Here is a 19,509-nt window from a genome sequence, read left to right as displayed (position 1 = left end):
GGATTGCACTTGGAACTCGTTTCCCTCAGGGGTTGCTTTTAGAAACCCCACAAACACAGTGCTACAGTTGGGGGGGCCGGGCCGATGGCACCAATCACCGACTAGAAAGCCACGAATAGAGCCGACTCAAAGAGAAAGGATAAAAGGCACTCCATTGTGTTGGAATGTAAAAGCGATACCGTCGCAAACACAATCACGAAATTGAAGGAAAAAGCTCATTCAAGCTTAATTGGGATTTGTTGTGGTGAAGCTATTGCCCCAGAGAGAAGGAAGCTTTTGGGAATAAGATATGTGCAACAATGTGTTTGTTGTATATCTAAATAACAGAGAGAGAGAGAGAGAGAGAGAGAGAGAGAGAGAGTAGCTACGTACGTATACATACGTGGACCTCATCGCTTCCCACCAGACCCCTAGTCTAGTTCCCTATGCCATGTCGCCTTTCTCGATACCTTGACATTGGTTCCTTGACTTAGTCCCACTATAACGAATCCCGTTTTCGCAGATGGATTAGTGGATGGTAGTGTGGAAGCAAGAGAAAGGTCAATTGGTGACGAAGGCGGATTGTTGCATCAGGTGGGTGGGAGGGTGGGTTTTGACGACATTATTATACTTTCAAAACAAATAACAAAGCTGAATATGACTGTTAAAAAATTAAAAAGTTAATCTAAAAACACCCTAAAAGAACCATACTTCTTATGTAATTTCCCTTTTGAATTTCAATTTTTAATATTTAATTCAATAACTCTTTTAACATCTTAAAAATTATATAAATAATCTCACAAATTCACAATGACAATTAATAAATTTTAAATAATTTTTATCTCAGAACTAATTTTATACTTTTTACAAAAAAAAAAAAAGAATCTATATTTCATACACAAAAAGTCACAATCACCTCTAAAAAATTCAAAATATATATTATACGCCACTGTTGAATTCTAATTCAAAACATAAAGTAATTTCTATAATTTTTAAATACTTATAAAATTTTAGAAGTAGATTTGAAAACTATTAAAAGTTTCCATTTTCAAACTTTCTGCTTCTCTGTCCGAAATTTTTATTTGAAAAGTAGAATTTACAAATATTTTATATATTTTTTAAAAAAAATTCAAATTATTTTAAAAATAGGAGAACAAACTTCTGTCAAGCTCAACCCGTTAAGATTTACAAGCCTAGACCCTACTCAACTCAAGAACCAGACCGGCTAGCTTGGTTTCAACTCGCTCTATGGAACCTCGTGGTCAAAATCAAATTTGGTTTGGTTAATGAGTCGGGTCTAAGCTCATTGAACTAGGGCCGAAAGACGGGCCCAACTTTACCCAACCCTTTTGACATGTTTAAAGCAAGTCACAATTCTTACAAACTAAACTCATCATTATATATGGTCCCATCCCATATCTGATCCATCCAATCCAATAGCTTGTACCATAGCTAAGTCTTATAAAAGCCAGAAACATCAGTATAAATGGTCCCTTCCCATTGAATGGAAGGGCAGCTCTTAACTCTTGAGCAACATTATCTTTGCTGCGCATAGCTAGAAAATTTTAATTCTAGTTCTAAAACTATTTCTAAGTCACTTGCTTTGATCCTTGTTACCAACAAACAAAATAAACAATCCAACCGACATTGGAAAGTATCTGACAGTGATAGTCAATTGACCTCGAAATATTATTAGAACTCAATTTCAGAAACAGCAATAATACACTAGGTTTACCAGCCAGGCCGTCCTCTCATTCTGTCTTGCATTTCTGCTGCCTTGTCCTGTTTCATCTTCTCAACAATTTTCAAGATCTTTGGATCAAAGAAACGGTCGCGTACATACTTCCTCTCCTCAGCCTGTATCTCCTTGATGGCGCTAGGATACGGGTTCGGTGGAGGTCTCTTTCCTTGGAGGCGTGCAATATGTTTCAGTCTAGCATATGCATTCTTTTTAGCCTTCTTTTCTGCTCGATATTCCATCTGTAAAATAGAGATGAACAGGCATAAAAAAGATTCAAGAATTTGAATCCAGAAAACAACGTGACAGAGGCAGACATATTCAGGAATCCAGAAAATAAATACATACATCAGCCACAGCCATAGCTTCTTCCTCACTCACTCCTTGTTCCTTTAACTCAAGAACCCGGCAACCAAATACACGGGCTGGAGGCGGATCAAATCCACAGATCCTGTCAAGATCAAAAATACAAAGGTTAATGATTTAAATAGAAAATTAAGTTCATTTTGTGCCATAAAATAATGATTTGTCTTTAAACTTCTAAGAACTGTCAATGCCTCTACAACTTCAGCACATTACAGTTTCCTAGGCTATGTTTGGGAGAGATTTAGTAATTGAATGGGATGTAATATAATGAAAATGAGTGGAACGAGAATAAGTGGAATGGGATGAGAAATCGTTTCTCCTCGTCTGAGGGAGGGAGGGATGGAAAGTAATGAAAAATACTCTCCATTTGGAAAAGCTATGGAAATGGATGGAATAGAATACTATTAATCAAGTGTCAATTATACCCTTACAAAATTTGCTCACAAAATTATAAAAAGATGAGATACATAAAAGTAGTGGAGATAGATTTGTTCAAACATTATAACACCAATTTGCAAGAGAAAAATTGTTGATTTGAAGAAGATTGCATGGAAACCTTTCCCGTCCAATTCCTTTCCATTCATCGCTAAGAACCCCCTCCCAAACAAGGTGATGAACTACATCCCATCCTTATACCATTCCATTACTAAGTCTCTCCCAAACATAGCCAAAAGTTAATCTGATATTATGCAGACAGGGGGGTGAGTTTATCTGATATTCAGGAAGATTAGGAATCAAACTTCCACTTCTCTTCATTGAGGTTATATTGCCCACTACTGCTATTTTCATTTTTACACCTCATGGGTGATTTTCTTCCTTGTTCTTTATTTGCTTAGCATACTTCTTTTTTGAAAACAGAAGTACAGGAAAAAATTTTGAGCCACCTCCAGTTTACTTTTCCAATCTAGTCTCATTAGTTGGTGAAGAAACATGTAGATCAGATGATCCAATACATCATCAGTTTCTGCTCTAGCCTAGCCTAGCCTTAGGTCCACAATTAACTAAATGGTTTCCCAGTAATATTGGAGAATAAAGATCCAACGAACAAATGGGTTTAGCTCAAAATAACAGCTGGTATACCATCAAAGAATAAATTAATGCATCAAAAGCATCTCATATTGACCATTAACAAGCAGATAAATGAGAGCCAACATTTGAAATTGGATTTTTTGGACTCTTCAAATGCATAAAATTTCATCTATGTATGCAAAACTATATTCACATGTAAAGACAACTCAAAACCAGCAAAACAAAAGAGTAAATTTCATACATTATATTTGACTGCTGACTAAGAACAGCAACCTATTAAACTTTAGATATGCATATCAACCTAAATACATTTTAAAATGAAGAATCCCAATTTATAATATAATGATTGACAATATGAAATGAATAGTGTTAGAAAAAGGCCTCCCAATGAACGAGGCTCTCCATTTTGCAAGGGTCAATGAAGGGTCATTTTACCAAGAATTGCTGTTGTTGAATCAGCTTCAAGTGGTGGGATCTTTATATATAAGAGTGGAATCCCATCTCTTGAAAGGAGCCATCTTCTCCTCAAAGTAGAAGGAGCATAATCAAAGACAGATGGTAGCATATTTTAAGTAGTTGATCTCACGTGCTATCCTAGAATCTTCTTAGTCTTCCCAATCCATGTTGATTTCATGTCTTGTTGGCATTACAGCATCTGGAGTAAGAGAAATAGGGGGAAATCTTGTTCAAGCTATGTTGGTCTTCTCTTTAATAGCATAGAGGTTATTTCCACATAATCTTGTGACCTACCGGTCACAAGGGAGGAACCTTACCTTTGCTACAAAGCTCACCCTCATGAAATGAGTCAAAAGACTAGTATTAAGGCAAAAGTGTTATTCCCAAATCCTTGCTATAGCTTCTAAATTCTGACTATCAACTTTTAAAGCCTGTAACTCTGAATATCAACTTCTTCGTATTCCTCCATGCATGCCAATACTATCTTTATCAAACAAACTAAATTGAAAAGACACTTCAGAAGCTTGCTTAGAATCAGGAGAATTTTTAAGGGATAGAAAAGTTACTTGATAGCATCTTCATGCTTAGAATCTGGATGCTTTTGAAAGAACTTCTTTATATACACATCTTCAGGGAGAGTGATCTGATTAACCTTGCTAGCAGCACGAGGAAATGTCACAGGTGGGGCCCTGAATGACAACGCAAATAGTAACCAGTAACCAAATGTCTCCCATTGTAACTCATAATCCAGCCACAGTAAATGTCAATGGCACAACTCAATAAAATATATCATTGAAAAGATATTAATTTTTCAGGTTGTTGCATCAAATAAATTTGAGCCACAATCTTTCAACTAATTCTGACGCTCTGGTTCATGCATATCTATATATTTCCCAGCTTATATTATATGGTCAAAGGAAATGAAACTCAGGCTTGTATCTTTAGCATATATAGGGACTTTAAAGATCTTATAATATGAGAGGTGTGCATGCACAAAAGTATGGTTTCAGAGTGGAGAACTTCACTGAGAATAACAGACAAACTCTCCACTAGATGCAACAAACAATTGATCTAGGAAATATGCAGTAGAAGAAGATGATGATGAGTTGGGAGTGCATGCTCTGGGCATGCTTTACATGTATATGTGCAAATGTATACTGTTGAATTGTTAACCATCTGTTAGGACCCCCTGTTAGTCACACTTACCAGCGACGAAAAAGGAGGGGAGAAGCAAGGGCAGCCAAGAAAATTGACACAAGGGCAGAAGAGTCACATTCAGTTAGGGAGGGTATAATGACTCAAGTGGTTGCAACGGACTAAGGAATACATATAAAAGGGAGGGGGAAAGGAGAGAGAAGGCATCTGGAAAATTTGGAAGAAGTCGTGGGAGAGAGAAGGCCCTCTTGAATAGGCCGATACTTGCTTTCTTTGTTTTTGTATACATTCATAGCTGCTGTAAGCTTCTGTAACTGGAGAATTCCTATTGTATCAATTGCTAGATTCAATCAATTTTGTGAGGGTTCTACCACCATCATCTAATCTAAAATCTTAAATTGTTAGATAGAGGATAAATTTTTATCTTTTATATTATTACTTTACTCTCAACATGCCCACTCATGTGTGGCCAAGCTTCACCCATAATTGGTCCAAATGTGCAACAATTTAAATTTGCCTACTTTGATACCATGTTGAATCGTTAACTAGATCTAAAAACTTAAGTTGTCAGATAAAGGGTAATTTTTATATTTTATACTATTATTTTAGTCTCAACACATACCATCAAACAATATGCAGTATAATTGCACAACTTTGATCTCAAAAATTCCCCATATGGACCACATAACATCTATTATATAATATAAACAAACACCATCTTTTGGTATTATGAAGCTCTGTCAATAAATTTAGTTCCCAAAATACCCTTTATCTATTTTGTTTAGAAAAACTAAAAGTTGCTATACCAAGTTGCCAACAAGATTTGAACTCATAACCTACACAACTGCAATAAATTTGAAAATACCTTTACCACTACACCAAGACCCCTTTATGTTTATATTTTACCTAAAAAAACTAAAAATTAAAATGTAATTGTCAAAGACCAAGATCCCTTTATGAGCATTTATTTAAAATGTTTTGATTTTTATTTGCACGTGCATGGCATTGGCCACCTCTCCAGTTAAAAACATAAACAAAACAAATGATTGCATGGATGTATTTGACAGATATACCTACATACACACACAGATAAACACACACTAACATTTTGTAGCACTTACAGTTCCATGGCTTTCAGCCAAGCAGGCTCAGCTTTGGCCAACCCTTTCACAAGCTTTCTTGTTCTTGTAAGCAAATCACCCCGCATAAATGACATGGCTCCTTGATTTGTAAAGACAGTTTATGAATGAATGTCTTGTCTTATTAATATTTTAGTTACTCTGCAGCTCCTGAAAATTAAAGAAATGAGATACACTATTTCCATGAGTTCAAACTTGCAAGAGAAGAGAAAGAAGAATAGAAACAAATACTAAGCTGGATGGGACATGACTTCTTGTTCTGAAAACCTAAATCTATATGCTCAATAAGAAACAGTGACTGATAGGCAGTAATAAGTATGACAGCATCTGTGTTTAATTTCAATTCCTATTTTGTTCTGAATATTAATGCTCTCCTCTTCTTGATATAACTAAAACCACTTTCACGGATGCATTTACTCAGCAAAATAGAACAAGTTTCGTGGACACTTGATCAAAGAGAAAATTCTTGAATGAAACTTCAAATTAATTGAGCATTGCCCATTGTCACGGTAGAGACTGATCGACAAAAAGGGCATCCCAAATGTACAAAGTTTCCCACTTTGTGAGAGTTAGGAGATGGTCGTATTTGTATGCAACTTTCCCTTGCTTTTTTGCAAAGAAATTGATCAACAAGAAAAAAGAAAAAAAAAATGTGTGTGCTAGTGATTGAGACTCCCCACTTTGCAAGGGTTTGGAAATGGTCGTCTTTGTACACAACCTTGCCCTTACTTAGAAAAATGATTGTTTTTCACAATTCGAACTCGTGACCTTCCAGTCACAAAGGAGCAACCTCACCCTTTTTACAAAGGCTCACCCTAACCAAACATAAAGATTAAAAAAAAAAAGAAATAAAAAGAACAAAAACAATGAGTAACATCCTTATGATTTGCTTACTCTTCATGAAAACATTGATCTGTTAGTGCTCATACTATCAACATTTATTTAACATCTCAATGTTATTCAATAAAGACACCATACATGAAATATGCTTCTTCCAACATCTTTGGGATTGTGGACTGTTACACATGTGAATTAGAGAACTCCTCAAAAGGAACATGAAACATCATAGTTACAAACATTGAAGTTCTGTTGAAACTCTACATTAAAATTCAACAGGATTATAATAAGAAATATATTCAAAATACAAATGTTCTAATGATTGAGAAAGGTCACCATGATTTTGATCATGTGCTATGAGGTATGAATGCATAAATTCATGAAGTCTAAAATTCTTCCTTTTTATTCTTAAATTAATAATGTAAGATGTTGTATCATGTAACATTCGATGAGGAGAATCAGAGTCAACAAAATGAATCCCTATAGAGTCAATCACTTGGCAGATAAAATCAGATGCAACTAGGGATGGAATAAGGTCTTTCTTTCCTCCAGGAGGGACGAGCAAAAGCAATTATTCTAAACAAATTTTAAAAATACTAAAAGGTGAACCCAATACACGAGGTTCCTGCATTACGAGCTCTGGGGAGGTCAATTGTAGGCAGCCTTACCCTTGCTTCGAAAGAGGTTGTTTCTGAACCCAAAAAAATAAGAAACTGAGTCTTAAAAATACTAAAGAAATTAAAAAAAAAAAAAACCTAAATTCTACCTATTTATTTAATACTAAAGAAACTAACAGGGGAAAAAGTTCAAACCAGAAATGAGTTTCTTTTACTCAAAAAATAAGAAACTCCCTAACAGTCAAAAATTAAAAAAAAAAAAATCTACCTATTCAAATAAAGCACATTCAATCCGGCAGCAAATAGTATTTAATATTCTAAGATCAATTCATGATTGCATTATTGACCATTAACAGCGTTACAATGTGAAGTTGAAGACACTACATTGATGAAGAATTTATTGCCAAGAGACAAAAACAAAAAAATACTGATATGCTTGCATGAAAATTGTCAAAGGAAAAGACATGATATGATGAAAAACAATATCATATTTTAATATATAATGATCCTTGCAGTTATAACTACATTTTATGTAAAAGGTAAAATTTGCATTTCACAAATCAAAAACAACATATTTTAAATATTGAAAAAGAAGTGTAAATAAAAGTCTTCCTGTCTATTTAATAGAAATTCTAAAAGTAAATATTTTGGCAATGTTAGTTCAGAAGGTTCCTTAAAAGCCTAACGAAGGAGAACTAACTGCTATAAGTTCACATTATTTCGATCTCAATAATTGGCTCCCAAGTTATTTTCTTGCAAATCATGAAGAGTTTTATTCATGAATAAGCGACATGATCGGGCTCTTAAGTGTTTAAATGGTGTCCCTTTAAAAAACCTGAAAAATAATGAGGCCCAAACATATCAAAGCATAACATAAAAAACAAGATACAGGGGAGAGGCGTATTTGCATTAGGAGAAAATTGAGATGAAGCAACAATATGGAAACTAAGGGCAGGCAGGCAGCCCCCGTTGGGGGGAGGGGGGCGGGGGGCTTATTTTATAGCAAATTTGCAATTCAAACAAGGAACAGAAAACCAGATTTCCACTTCACTCCAACAGCACAAAACTGCTACTTTGTCCAAAGGTACAAATACCTTAGAATCTAATACACCAATTACTTCCAATCATTAACTTCCACAAATTATCTGCTAAACACCAGAGTGACCAAACCAGTATATGTCCTAAAAAACACGGAGGGACAAATGATTTCAACTGGAAAATATACTGACAAATTGCATGCCTATTAACAGAAGAAAGAGAGGTCGTAGTGCAGGAAAATTAACGAATTCCACCGCCATAGCTTAAATTAACAGAAAGACAAGCAAAGGGACTAAAGATGTGTTTGATAAGTTCCTTTAAGGAGAACATATTTGATTGGACGGAATTTAGGGATGCCCATGTGAAGAATTTCAAGAAAACATGGGCATTCAGGAATTCTGGGGTAAATGGACTTTTTTTTTTTGGGGGGGGGGGGGGGGAGTCTAAGGTTGCAATCGAGGCGAGGCGAGGCAAATATGAGCTCAAGCTCGAGGGGGGAGAGAGAGAGAGAGAGGGAGAGTCTGGGGTTGCAATCGAGGCGAGGCGAGGCAAATATGAGCTCAGGCTCGAGCTCGGTTAACATAGTCCGAGCTCGAGCTCGGGCTATCCACCATGCTTGAGCTCGCCAGACACTTGGCGAGCTCGAGCATATATCACATATAAGCAAAAAGTCCCAAAATAGCACAATCATACCTTGACAAGAGTAGAGGATATAGCAACGAGAGAAGCGAGGCAACGGCGAGAGATGGGAGGCGACGACAGAGATGAAGGATGCAACGGCGGTCAGTGGCAAGAGAGGCGAGGCGACGCGCTGACGGCAAAAGAGGTGGCGACTGCAACAGAGATGGGAGGATGCAACGACAGTCGACAGTCGGCAGCAATGGGTCTTTCTCTAACTGCTCCAAACCTTCAGCAGGCTAAAATTGCTTTCCAAATTTGCAATTCAAATTGAAATCGCTCAGTACAGGGTTTATAACTTACAATACTACTTATATCCTACTATTTATATTCTTTAATATTTACATCTTACTTGATTAAAAAAAAAATTGAGTATAATATTTGTTAGTTATTACTCAATTAAATATTTTTTTACTCAATCAAAATAATAATTACTGTATTAAGTTTCTATATTAGTTAATTAATTTTTAAATCACAACATATCTTATTATCAATACATTCTATTAATTATATTATTATAATAATATAAACTTTGATAATTTTATATTAAATAATATTTTTATAAAATTATGACTAAATTTATTAATATATTTATAAACAAGCATATTCACGAGCCAATAATCGAGCCTACTTGCAAGTCTAAACGATCCACCTCACGAGTCTATAATCAAGCATGTTTGTAAGTCTTTAATCGAGCCTGCTCACGAATCTATAATTGAGTCAACTCGCGAGCCTCTATTCAAGTTAGCTCTCGAACTACTATTCGAGTCAGATCGAGAGTTACTAAGCCGAGTTTTACAGAGTTCAAACTCGATTCGTTTACAAATCAAGATTTAAAATTAAACTCAAACTTGGCTCGCTTATTTTAATGAATAAACTCGAACAAGCTTTTAACAAGTCAAGTACCGAGCTGCTCGCGAACGGCTCGGCTCATTTACGACATTAGGGAGAGAGAAACGACAAGAAAATTATTTACTTTCCTTTCTTCTTCACGTGCAACAATTATTTGTGTATGGATACATGGAGTTTCAAGTGACTAACAAACCCATCCATTCTGTTAATTTTACCCCACTGAGACAATTCATCAAACTGACGGCACACATGTACATTTAAACATCAAAACAAGTAGAAACCAACTCAACCAACACCAAGAAAACCTAACCCACCTAGATTTTGACTCAGAAACGTGCGTAAGTAGAGACTAAATCAGTTCTTCGCATTGCCTAAGAAAGTTTAGTAAACTGCAATTAATAAGCCCAACAAGCACGATCTCAAACAAAAATAGAACACTATGATACACATATAAACTACAAATGACACATTTACATCTATGTATGAATCCTGCAAAGAATTTCATGTATAGGTTACCTTATTGAAATGAGAACAGTGAAATTGGGGGATCCTTGATGCTCAAAAGTGAATTCAAGCAGAACAGAGCAGAGAAATAAGGACGAGATTGGACTTTGGACCAAGAGAATGAAAAAATTGGGGGCTTTTTAACCCAAAACTCAAATTTTTGGACCAAGAGAAGCCCATATTTTGATTTTATAACAAGATTCAAACATAAGACATTGTACAATTTTTGGTTTTATAAAACTTCACATATATGACCTGTAATAGGGTCTAAGTTAAAACAGGAATGACACAAATGAGTTATTGACTTCCCAAAAATAGGAATTGTATGACTTCGGCTACTACTATAAGGATTGAATATCATTTCACAAAATTTTGTGCTGCACAGGTATTTCAATATAAGGACTGAATTTAATGCAAGAGATAATAAGGCTTTGACTTAGGGATTTCAATACAATTCCATATAGGAAAGACAATGTCTAATGCTATCAGATTTAACTAAAATTGGACTCAATTTTTTTATAAAATTAATTCAACATTAGATTTAAAATTCAATCCCTCCTGTGAAGCTAAACATAACTAAGCGTATCTTGAACAAAAACTATGCCCAACTTGAAAGATCAATGACCTGGAAAAACACAAGGCGTGTATGAAAACTATCCCCAACAGAAATTTTCATTAAAATCTGTTTACAGCAATAAACCCAACAAATCACCGTAGCTAAAAAGTCTGTTCACAGAAAAAATCACAACAAACTCCAACAACAAAAAATCACAGAAAAATATCTGTTCACGGCAAAAATCACATCAAATCTAACAACAAAAAATCACAGCAATAATCTGTTCACAGCAACAAATCACATACCTCTCAAATATGAAAATTCTGGAGCAGAAAAGAATCAAAGATCAATTCACAGCAAGGCCAAAGCAACATGCAGGAGTGGGGATGCCACGAGGCCGGAGATGACAGGGCAAACAAATGGAGCGAGGAAGACCGAACAGCAGCCTGAGCAGCTTCTCGATCTGGGCAGCGACGATGGACAGGAACGATGCCAGAGAAGAACGACAGACGAGGGAGGCCAGAACTGGATGCGAGAGAGAAACAGGGATTTGTCTGAAGGGAATTTGGGTCGAGTGATTTGGGGACGTGATTGTAATTATCTTGGGATGACCCTCCTTGCAAGGTTCCAACACTCAGCTTCTTGATTATGTTGAAGGAGGTAAATCGTAGGATATGATTCAGGAAGGTCAGGGTTCGAACTTGCGATCCACCGAAATGACATCAACATATTACAGGCCGTCTTTTATCATCCGAGCTATGCCCGAGGGGCCATGATTGTAATTATCTGTTTGATGGTAAAACAACTTTTTACTTTGCTCAAAATTAAATTTTTTTTTCTAATTTTAAATTTCAAAAAGTAAAAGCTAATCTTATAATTTTTTAGAAACGTTATTCCTATAACTTTAAAAAGGGGTTTGGCTAAATTTAAAATCTAATTGATACTAACTTTAAATTTATGAACCAATTTTCAAAATCTATGAGAGGTTAATTTTTATTTTTAAAACTTAAAATATACATAAAAAAACTAATATTGACTAATAAAAAGATAAACATATATACTCTTAAACAAATATGAAAATTCCAATCAATGTTTTTATCTTCTTCACTAGTGTTCACCATTATCGTTGCGTTGTCTCCACGCAGTCGCCACTTCCCTTGCCAAGCCAAATTTTTAGCGAGGGGGATGATAGCTACCTGCTCCAACGTAGCTCGCCATCTAAATAGTGAACAACAAAATCCTTGCCTTTTTTGGCTAGCCCGATATCTACAGCATCCATCGCCATCCCTTCCCACAACGGTCACTGTCGAAGGAGAGGCATCGCTGTCGTCACGAGCGAAGCACGAAGTTCTGTTGGGGAAGATGAAGAGGCATTGTCATTGCCATTGAAACACATTGCAACCGATTTGCCATTTATCAGAGGCATCACCATCAACCATGGCCAGATAATACCTTCCGCTAGTCACCATCGCCCAGAGCCAGAGAAGATGAACATACACGGTCAGGGCCGTGCCTGAGATTTTGAGGCCTTGAGTCGAAATCTAAAAATGCCCCCCAAATCATAGAGTGCATTCAAATTTTATTTTTTCATAATAAAGCATAAAAAATAAATAAATATTTATACCATATCCAAGAATAAAATTAATTTTTTTTTAAACTATCAATTAAAAACCACTCTCCTTACAATTTTGGAGGCAAAAATATCAATCAAGTTTAGGAGGCATGATTTATGACTATTGCTTAAACCTAACAAAAGCCAAAAGGAAAAAAATATTACGACAATACAGGCACACTTAAGTAATAATAATAAGAAAAATAAAATGAACAAGGCATCTCTAGACTCTAGTTCTAACTTCTAACAAGAAAACAGTTGTCATCATGTCATGTGTCATAAACAAAATGGAGCAACACCAATAAAATTAAATTTGCTTTTACCGGATTCAGCAAACATCACTAAAATAGACTTATAGACATAGGCAAGCAAGCCAAATCTCCGAATGCATCATAAACGAAACGAAATGAAGGAGCAACTAACCGCTAATTAAGAAGTCGGACAGAAAGAAAGTTGAAGCAGATCTGGAGACTGGAGTCAGAGCCACCGAAAAGCAGATCTGAAAGACTGAATCTGATGACTGATGAGCCAATCAGCAATCGAGAAGCAGCGAGCGACCAGCGACAGTGAGCGACGGAGCAAGAGACAAGAGGCAAGAGCAGCGAGCCACCGGCCACGAGGGCGAGCCGGCGAGGGTGCGAACTGTCACGGAGCGAGAGAGAGGCAGCGAGCGACGGAGAGCGAGCCACCGTCCACCGGCCACTAGAGCGAGGCGAGCCGGCGTGGGCGAGCGACCGACGGACCGAGCGATGGAGCGAGAGAGAGGCAGCGAGCGACGATCGACGAAGCAGGCGAGCAGAGAGAGGCGAGAGCGAGGGAGAGAGGCGCCGACGGCTAGGGCAAAGACATGAGTGACGGAGCGAGAGAGAGGCTGGGCAGGGAGTGAAAGCGAGAGAGGGAGAAGGGCAGGGGCGAGCCAGGTTCGCAGAGGGGGAGGGGGTGGACGGCTGGACAGCGGGCTTTACAAAGAGGGAGGATTCCCAATTTGATGGGCCCCAAATAATCAAATATTCATGGGCTGAGCCGAGTGCCAACCGCCTCATAGGCCTCATTAAAGGTCCGGCCCTGTACACGGTATTCTTTTAATTTCTGTAACTATAATTTTTTATTTTAGTTGTGGTTGTTAGGTATATCGGATCAGTTATGTAGGAGATTGAATGAAAATAAGTAAGGTAAAATAAATTATAATTGAAATTTATCAATAAATAAATAAAAGAAAGAGACAAATAGAAAGTAAAATAGGAAATGTGGTTGGAATACACATAATTTTTAAAATAAAACAAAAATAGAGAGTGAATTATTATTTATAATATAATAAAAAATAAAATAAAAAATGTGGTTAGAAATAGTCTCACACATTATTTTTATTTAGCAGTCGCCTTTACCATTGTAGTTGTAACATCCCGTATCGAGCGATAGGAAGGACCAGAACAACTTACCCTGATGGGCCTACACGAACTTCCCAGGGGTCACCCATCATTGGATTGCCCCAGGTTAAGCACGCTTAACTTGGGAGTTCTTTGCCAACATTCAGCCCAAAAGGTATCCAGCTGGTGTTGTTTCCTTTCTTACACTATCCTCAATATATTCTAACTTCTCTGGGCTCTCGGGGTATTACATTCTCCCCCCCTTAAGCACATGACGTCCTCATCATGCGACCTTACAACTGGTCCCAGACTTTCTCCCCTTGGGGGCTGCCATCCTAGAAGCCTGCCAGAAGCCGCTCCTTGTACAGGCCCTCGAGCCCCGACGCCACAGCGATAACATACATCTCGACGTATCTCCCGACACTGCCCCTGGTGTCTCTGCCCGCACTGTCGGCACTATGGAAACCCCGAACTCTGGCTGCCTGCATCCCACTTCCTCTTCTTACTGCTGCTCCCTGCACCCTTCAAGACTAACTGCTCTGCTCGGGCCTCCAATCGATCCCTCTCCACCGCGTGGGCTCGCTGAACAGCCGTAGGGAAGTCAGGGGCCTCAATACCAGCCATGGCATGAAGGATCTCTGGTCGTAACCCCCTCTGAAACTTGCTAACTCGACGCGACTCAGGGGTCACTAACTCAGGAGCATAACGAGATAATGCCACGAACTCGGTCTCATACTACGTAACTGTCTTACTGCCCTGCTGTAACTCAATGAACTCAAACACCTTCTATTCTCTGATCCAAGCCGGAACAACTTACCCTGATGGGCCTACACGAACTTCCCAGGGGGTCACCCATCATTGGATTGCCCCAGGTTAAGCACGCTTAACTTGGGAGTTCTTTGCCAACATTCAGCCCAAAAGGTATCCAGCTGGTGTTGTTTCCTTTCTTACACTATCCTCGATATATTCTAACTTCTCTGGGCTCTCGGGGTATTACAGTAGTCGTCTTTACTTAGAGGTGTCAAAAGAGTCGGGCCGCTCGCGGGTTGGCCGGCCTGGCTCGACCCGGGATGGGCCGAGCTATGGCCTGGCCTGTCACTGTTCAAACGGGTCGGGCCACGCCCGAGCCCTATAGAGGGGCCGAGCTGGGCCAAAGAATTTGGGCCCACAGCACGGCCCGTTTAAGGCCTCGGCCCAGCCCGGCCCGGCCCGTGGCCTACTGGGCTCAACTTGTTGGGCCCTTATGGGCCGAGCCCCTGAAGCCCTTATGGGCCCGGCCCGTTGGGATCTTATGTTATTCTCAATATTTCTTGTTCATTTATTTGTTTAACTATGTTATTTTTTATTAATTATTGATATTGAATGCTAAAATTTTACATTTCACAATATATATAAATAATAAACATTCTCCTTTTTATGTGCGTTATTTTTATATCAATTCACAAGAAAATTTACAAGGTATATAAAATTTTGAAATATAAAATGATGAAATAATATTTAAAACTTAAGGTAGAAAATTGTTTAAAAAGAAAAAAAAAATGATTTTTATATATGCATTATTTTGATATTTATATATGTATTATTTTTTAAAAAAATTATTTAAAAAAAAAATCGAACTTGGTGGGCCCGACTTACTAGGGCCTGTGGGCCAGGCCGATCGAGCTCGGCCCTGTGGGCTAAGGCCCACAAGCCCACTAGGCCCATAGGCCTGGCCAGGTCGGGCCCTACTCACAGCAAAAAGGGCCAGACTAGGCCCGGCCCTTTTAGTAAACGGGCCGGGCCGACCTGTTTAAAAAGCCTATGGGCCGGGCCGGGCTGGACCGGCCCTTTTGACATCTCTATCTTTATTGCCTTCCATGGGAATTCACTATAAGGACATTGATCACTCAGAATTATAGAGAAGGTAAGAGAAGAGAGGAATAAAAGAGAGGGAATTCTTTGAAAATTTTCATTCATGCCTTCGTTACGTCAATTGCATCTTATACCCACTTACACATTGGCACGCACTAATCACAATTGCATTCCCATAACCCATGTGCCCACTTTCTGTTATTGTCACTTGAGCCTAAAATTGCTACAAATTATAAAGTAATTAATTGAAAACGTAAACAAACAAGCCTCAACTTTATTCTTCCATCCCTGTGCCTCAAGCTACAGTCATAGTTCTTTATATTTCCTGCTAATCCCGCAACCTAGCTAAGATTTTCTTATATCTCCTACTTCTTGAGATTATCATCCTTGCACAGTATTCCGTCGTTCGTCGCTCGTGCTCTCAATTTCGATAAAAAAAGTAAATCACAAATATATCCCTCATACTTCTTCTCATTACAGTTGGTTGTTCACCATCTTCCTAAATTACTCAATCCTCTAAAGCTAGATCAAGCTAGTTGTTATTAATGTCTTTTCCTTCAAAATCAAACTTGTCCTCAAATTTAAAGTAGGGGTGGAGGAAAGCAAATTATTGATAATCCTCCCAAGTTGCCTCATCTACAGATAGCCCTTTACCATTACACTAGCATTTGTCTCATTCCTACTCCTTTATGCAACACTACTCTAGTATGTCTAGGGGTTTGATGAGGGGTCTGTTGCCAAACCAGTCCTTCAGTAAGGGGTGGGCCTGTTTAGCATAAGTAGTGTCCCATGAAAGGATTTAAGTTGAGACACATAAAAAATATGATGTATCTTGAATCCTGTTAGTAGTTGGAGTTTTTAAGCTATTGTTCCCATCTTCTTAGTTACTAGGTAAGGCCCATAGTACTCAAGACTAAGCTTGTAATGCCCTTTGTGAGCCACTTGATATTTTACTCTTAGTAATAAAATGGTTTTGATAATGACTATATGAAAATCAATCTCTACTATATGGATTATATGAATGAGAAAATAAATTTGTAATATATGAATTTTAAAGCAAGGTATGAAAACCTATAGAAGAAATATTGAGTATGGTTGAGTGAGGTTCGTTTCAAAATATACTTTTGATAATCTCAACTTGCTTTCAAAAAGATCAAAATGAGGATTTATTAAATTTTCAATGTTTTCAAAAGGATAGTCGACTATGTGGTTTAATGCTGTTGACTATGCCTAAAAATAGTCGACTATGTTATAAGAATAGTCGACTATACATAAGGATAGTCGACTATGTTGGTTTGATCTGTCGACTATCATATAGGGATAGTCGACTATGAGATTTTTGTGTTAGAAATAGTCGACTATCATTTTCTGTCTGTCGACTATGCTCAGCTTTATTTGATAAAATAGTCGACTAACCTATTTTCTCTGTCGATTATATCTTTTGCAGAAAGCTTCCAACGGCTAGTTTTTCAATCTCTAACGGTCACAAAACGGCTACATTTGTCTTCAATCTTTTGGGAAGCCTATAAATACAACTCAAGGATGATCAAGAGAAGACTAATGGATGGAAATGAGTTGATCTAGAAATTACAAATCATTTTAGTCGAGCTTACAGTGTTCTGTGCTTTCATTGTTATACTTTTCTTTCCAATGCTTTGTTCTATTATTGATGATATGTTCATTTAAGCCTTGTTTAATCTTGAGAGACATTGTAACTAAGAGATTCATCTCTTAGATTCTCTCATATTCTATATTTCTTATTCTTCCTAGCTTATGTAGCTAGATGACCCATTTGAGTAGGAGGTTTTGTATTTTCCTAGTCTTGGACTAGAGGACCTACTTGGTTTAAGTAGGGGGTTAATAGTGGATGGTTTGAAAAACCCTTAGTGAGGAGCTAAGGTAGTGGATTAGGCTTGGGTTAAGCCGAACCACTATAAATCTTTGTGTTCTCTCTTGCTTATGTTTTTTGATTTGTTTATCATTGCTAGCATTTCATTATCCTCACTTGCATTGAATTTTTATTTTCAATCAAAAGTATTTCAAAGTTTTAAATCAAGTTTTTAAAATAACCAATTCACCCCCCCTCTTAGTGTGTGCCATAACATCTCCCGTTCTAACACCACTAAATGTTGTTTGTAAGAATAAAGCTTCATCCACACCAAGTCACCCGTAAAGAACTAAACTTGCCTATTATCTTTGTCATGTTACTTCTTCATGGCTTGTTGAGCTTGTTGCAAGTTTGTCTTAAGGGTGTGTAGCAGGTTGGTCCTATGAAGAAAGTCCTGCTCAACCGTTTCCACCATAGTTCCATTCTTCACATAATCCAAAATTCCTAGTGGCTTTCTCCCAAATACGGCCTAGTAAAGAGTCATCTTGATGGCTGACTAATAGGAGGTGTTGTACCAAAGCTCAACTCAAGGCAGTAGTTGCATCTATATAATCTATACTGACCTCATTAACATAAGAAAATTTTAGAGACGGAATTAGAGAAGAATTTTAGTTCGTCTCTAAAAAGCTTGCTGCTAATCAATTAGCGATAGAATTTTTGTTCCGTTACTAATTAGAGAAGACATTTTTTTCATCTCTAATTTTGAGACAGAATTTTTTTCATTTCAAAATAAAAAATTTCATCTTTCATTTGGTTATGCAATTAGTCTCAAAATTGGTCAAAATTTACATTTAGAGACTGAATTTTTCCACCTTTAAAGTTAGAGAGGAAATTTTTTCGACTCTATTTTGGATTAAAAACAAAAAAAATTGCCCCTAAAGTTAGAGATAAAAAAAATTTTGTTTCTAAATTTAGAAATGAAAAAAATTTCATCTCTAAGATGAGCTACAGACTATAAAAATTTAGAGACGAAAATAATTCTATCTCTAAATCAATTATGGAGAAAAAAAATAATTTTTATTTCTGCTGCCAATCACTAGCCATCATCCATGGCAGATTTTGACTATTGGGAACGATCATCACAATCATTTTGGTTTGGTGACCAAGATATTGAAAAACCAAATTGATCTGAAAATTATTTTTTTGAAAAAAGGCTACCCTTTTTTGGAAGGGCATTGTAGGCCTCCATCCATGCAAATTTTGACAATCAAAATGGATCATCGAAATGGCCTTGGTCTAGTGATCGACACATCCAAAAATCGAAGTGATCCAACAATTGGATCTTAATAAATCTAAAAATTAATTTTTTAAAAAATGTTATTCGTTTTTAGGAGAGCGTCGCTGACCGTAGTCCATGGCAGATTTCGACGATTGGAACCTATCATCGAAATGGTCTTGGTCTGGTGACCAACATATCTATAAACCAAAATGATCCAATGATCGAATCTTAATAGATGTAAAAATAATTTTTTTGAAAAAATGCTACCCATTTCTAAAAGGGCATCATCAGCCACAATCCATGACAGATTCCGATGATCGAAACTGATAATTGGAATGGTCTTGGTTTGGTGACCGACATACTCAAAAATCAAAATGATCCAACAGTTAGATATCACTAGATCTAAAAATTAAAATTGAAAAACTTTAAATTCTTATATTAAATTGGAGAAACAAAGATCGCTAGCATTTGGGAAAGCAATTAGTGGTTGAATGAGAGAAAAAGGACTATCAAACGAGATGAAGAAAAGGCAAGCCAACAGTTGACGACTGTCGGTTAGGGAAGGAAAAAAGAAGAAGACATAGACGAGAAGGAAAAGAAGAAAAATGAGTAACAAACGAAGGCAAGC

At 37.2% G+C, this 19,509-nt stretch overlaps 1 protein-coding gene across 4 annotated transcripts; it reads right to left on the bottom strand.

Moving 5' to 3' along the window:
* Positions 1-1,438: 1,438 nt before the first annotated feature.
* On the bottom strand, positions 1,439-13,508 carry LOC127790258 (uncharacterized). Of its 4 annotated transcripts, XM_052319613.1 has the most exons (6): positions 12,063-12,294; positions 11,250-11,730; positions 5,845-6,012; positions 4,135-4,257; positions 2,066-2,168; positions 1,439-1,959 (listed from the first exon to the last, which is right to left on the bottom strand). In XM_052319613.1, exons 3-6 carry the CDS (start codon positions 5,937-5,939, stop codon positions 1,711-1,713), a joined length of 570 nt encoding a protein of 189 aa, XP_052175573.1. In that variant the 5' UTR covers positions 5,940-6,012; positions 11,250-11,730; positions 12,063-12,294; the 3' UTR covers positions 1,439-1,710. The 4 variants fall into 4 exon arrangements, with proteins under 4 accessions (XP_052175573.1, XP_052175572.1, XP_052175575.1 ...); XM_052319612.1 differs by lacking the exons at positions 11,250-11,730; positions 12,063-12,294 and adding an exon at positions 12,980-13,508; XM_052319615.1 differs by lacking the exons at positions 11,250-11,730; positions 12,063-12,294 and adding an exon at positions 12,980-13,508 and having other exon boundaries at positions 5,845-6,003.
* Positions 13,509-19,509: the final 6,001 nt, after the last annotated feature.

Source organism: Diospyros lotus, chromosome 14 (genome assembly GCF_014633365.1).
Source record: "Diospyros lotus cultivar Yz01 chromosome 14, ASM1463336v1, whole genome shotgun sequence".
In the NCBI taxonomy this organism is placed as follows: Eukaryota; Viridiplantae; Streptophyta; class Magnoliopsida; order Ericales; family Ebenaceae; genus Diospyros; species Diospyros lotus.
This window is presented reverse-complemented; position numbering and strand designations above follow the sequence as displayed.

Coding starts and splice junctions, on each gene's coding strand:
- LOC127790258 (XM_052319612.1), bottom strand. CDS start 5,939: ATGTCATTTATGCGGGGTGATTTGCTTACAAGAACAAGAAAGCTTGTG. Junction 4,258..5,844: donor TGGCTGAAAGCCATGGAACT/GTAAGTGCTACA, acceptor GTTGTCATTCAG/GGCCCCACCTGTGACATTTC. Junction 1,960..2,065: donor AAGCTATGGCTGTGGCTGAT/GTATGTATTTAT, acceptor TCTATTTTACAG/ATGGAATATCGAGCAGAAAA.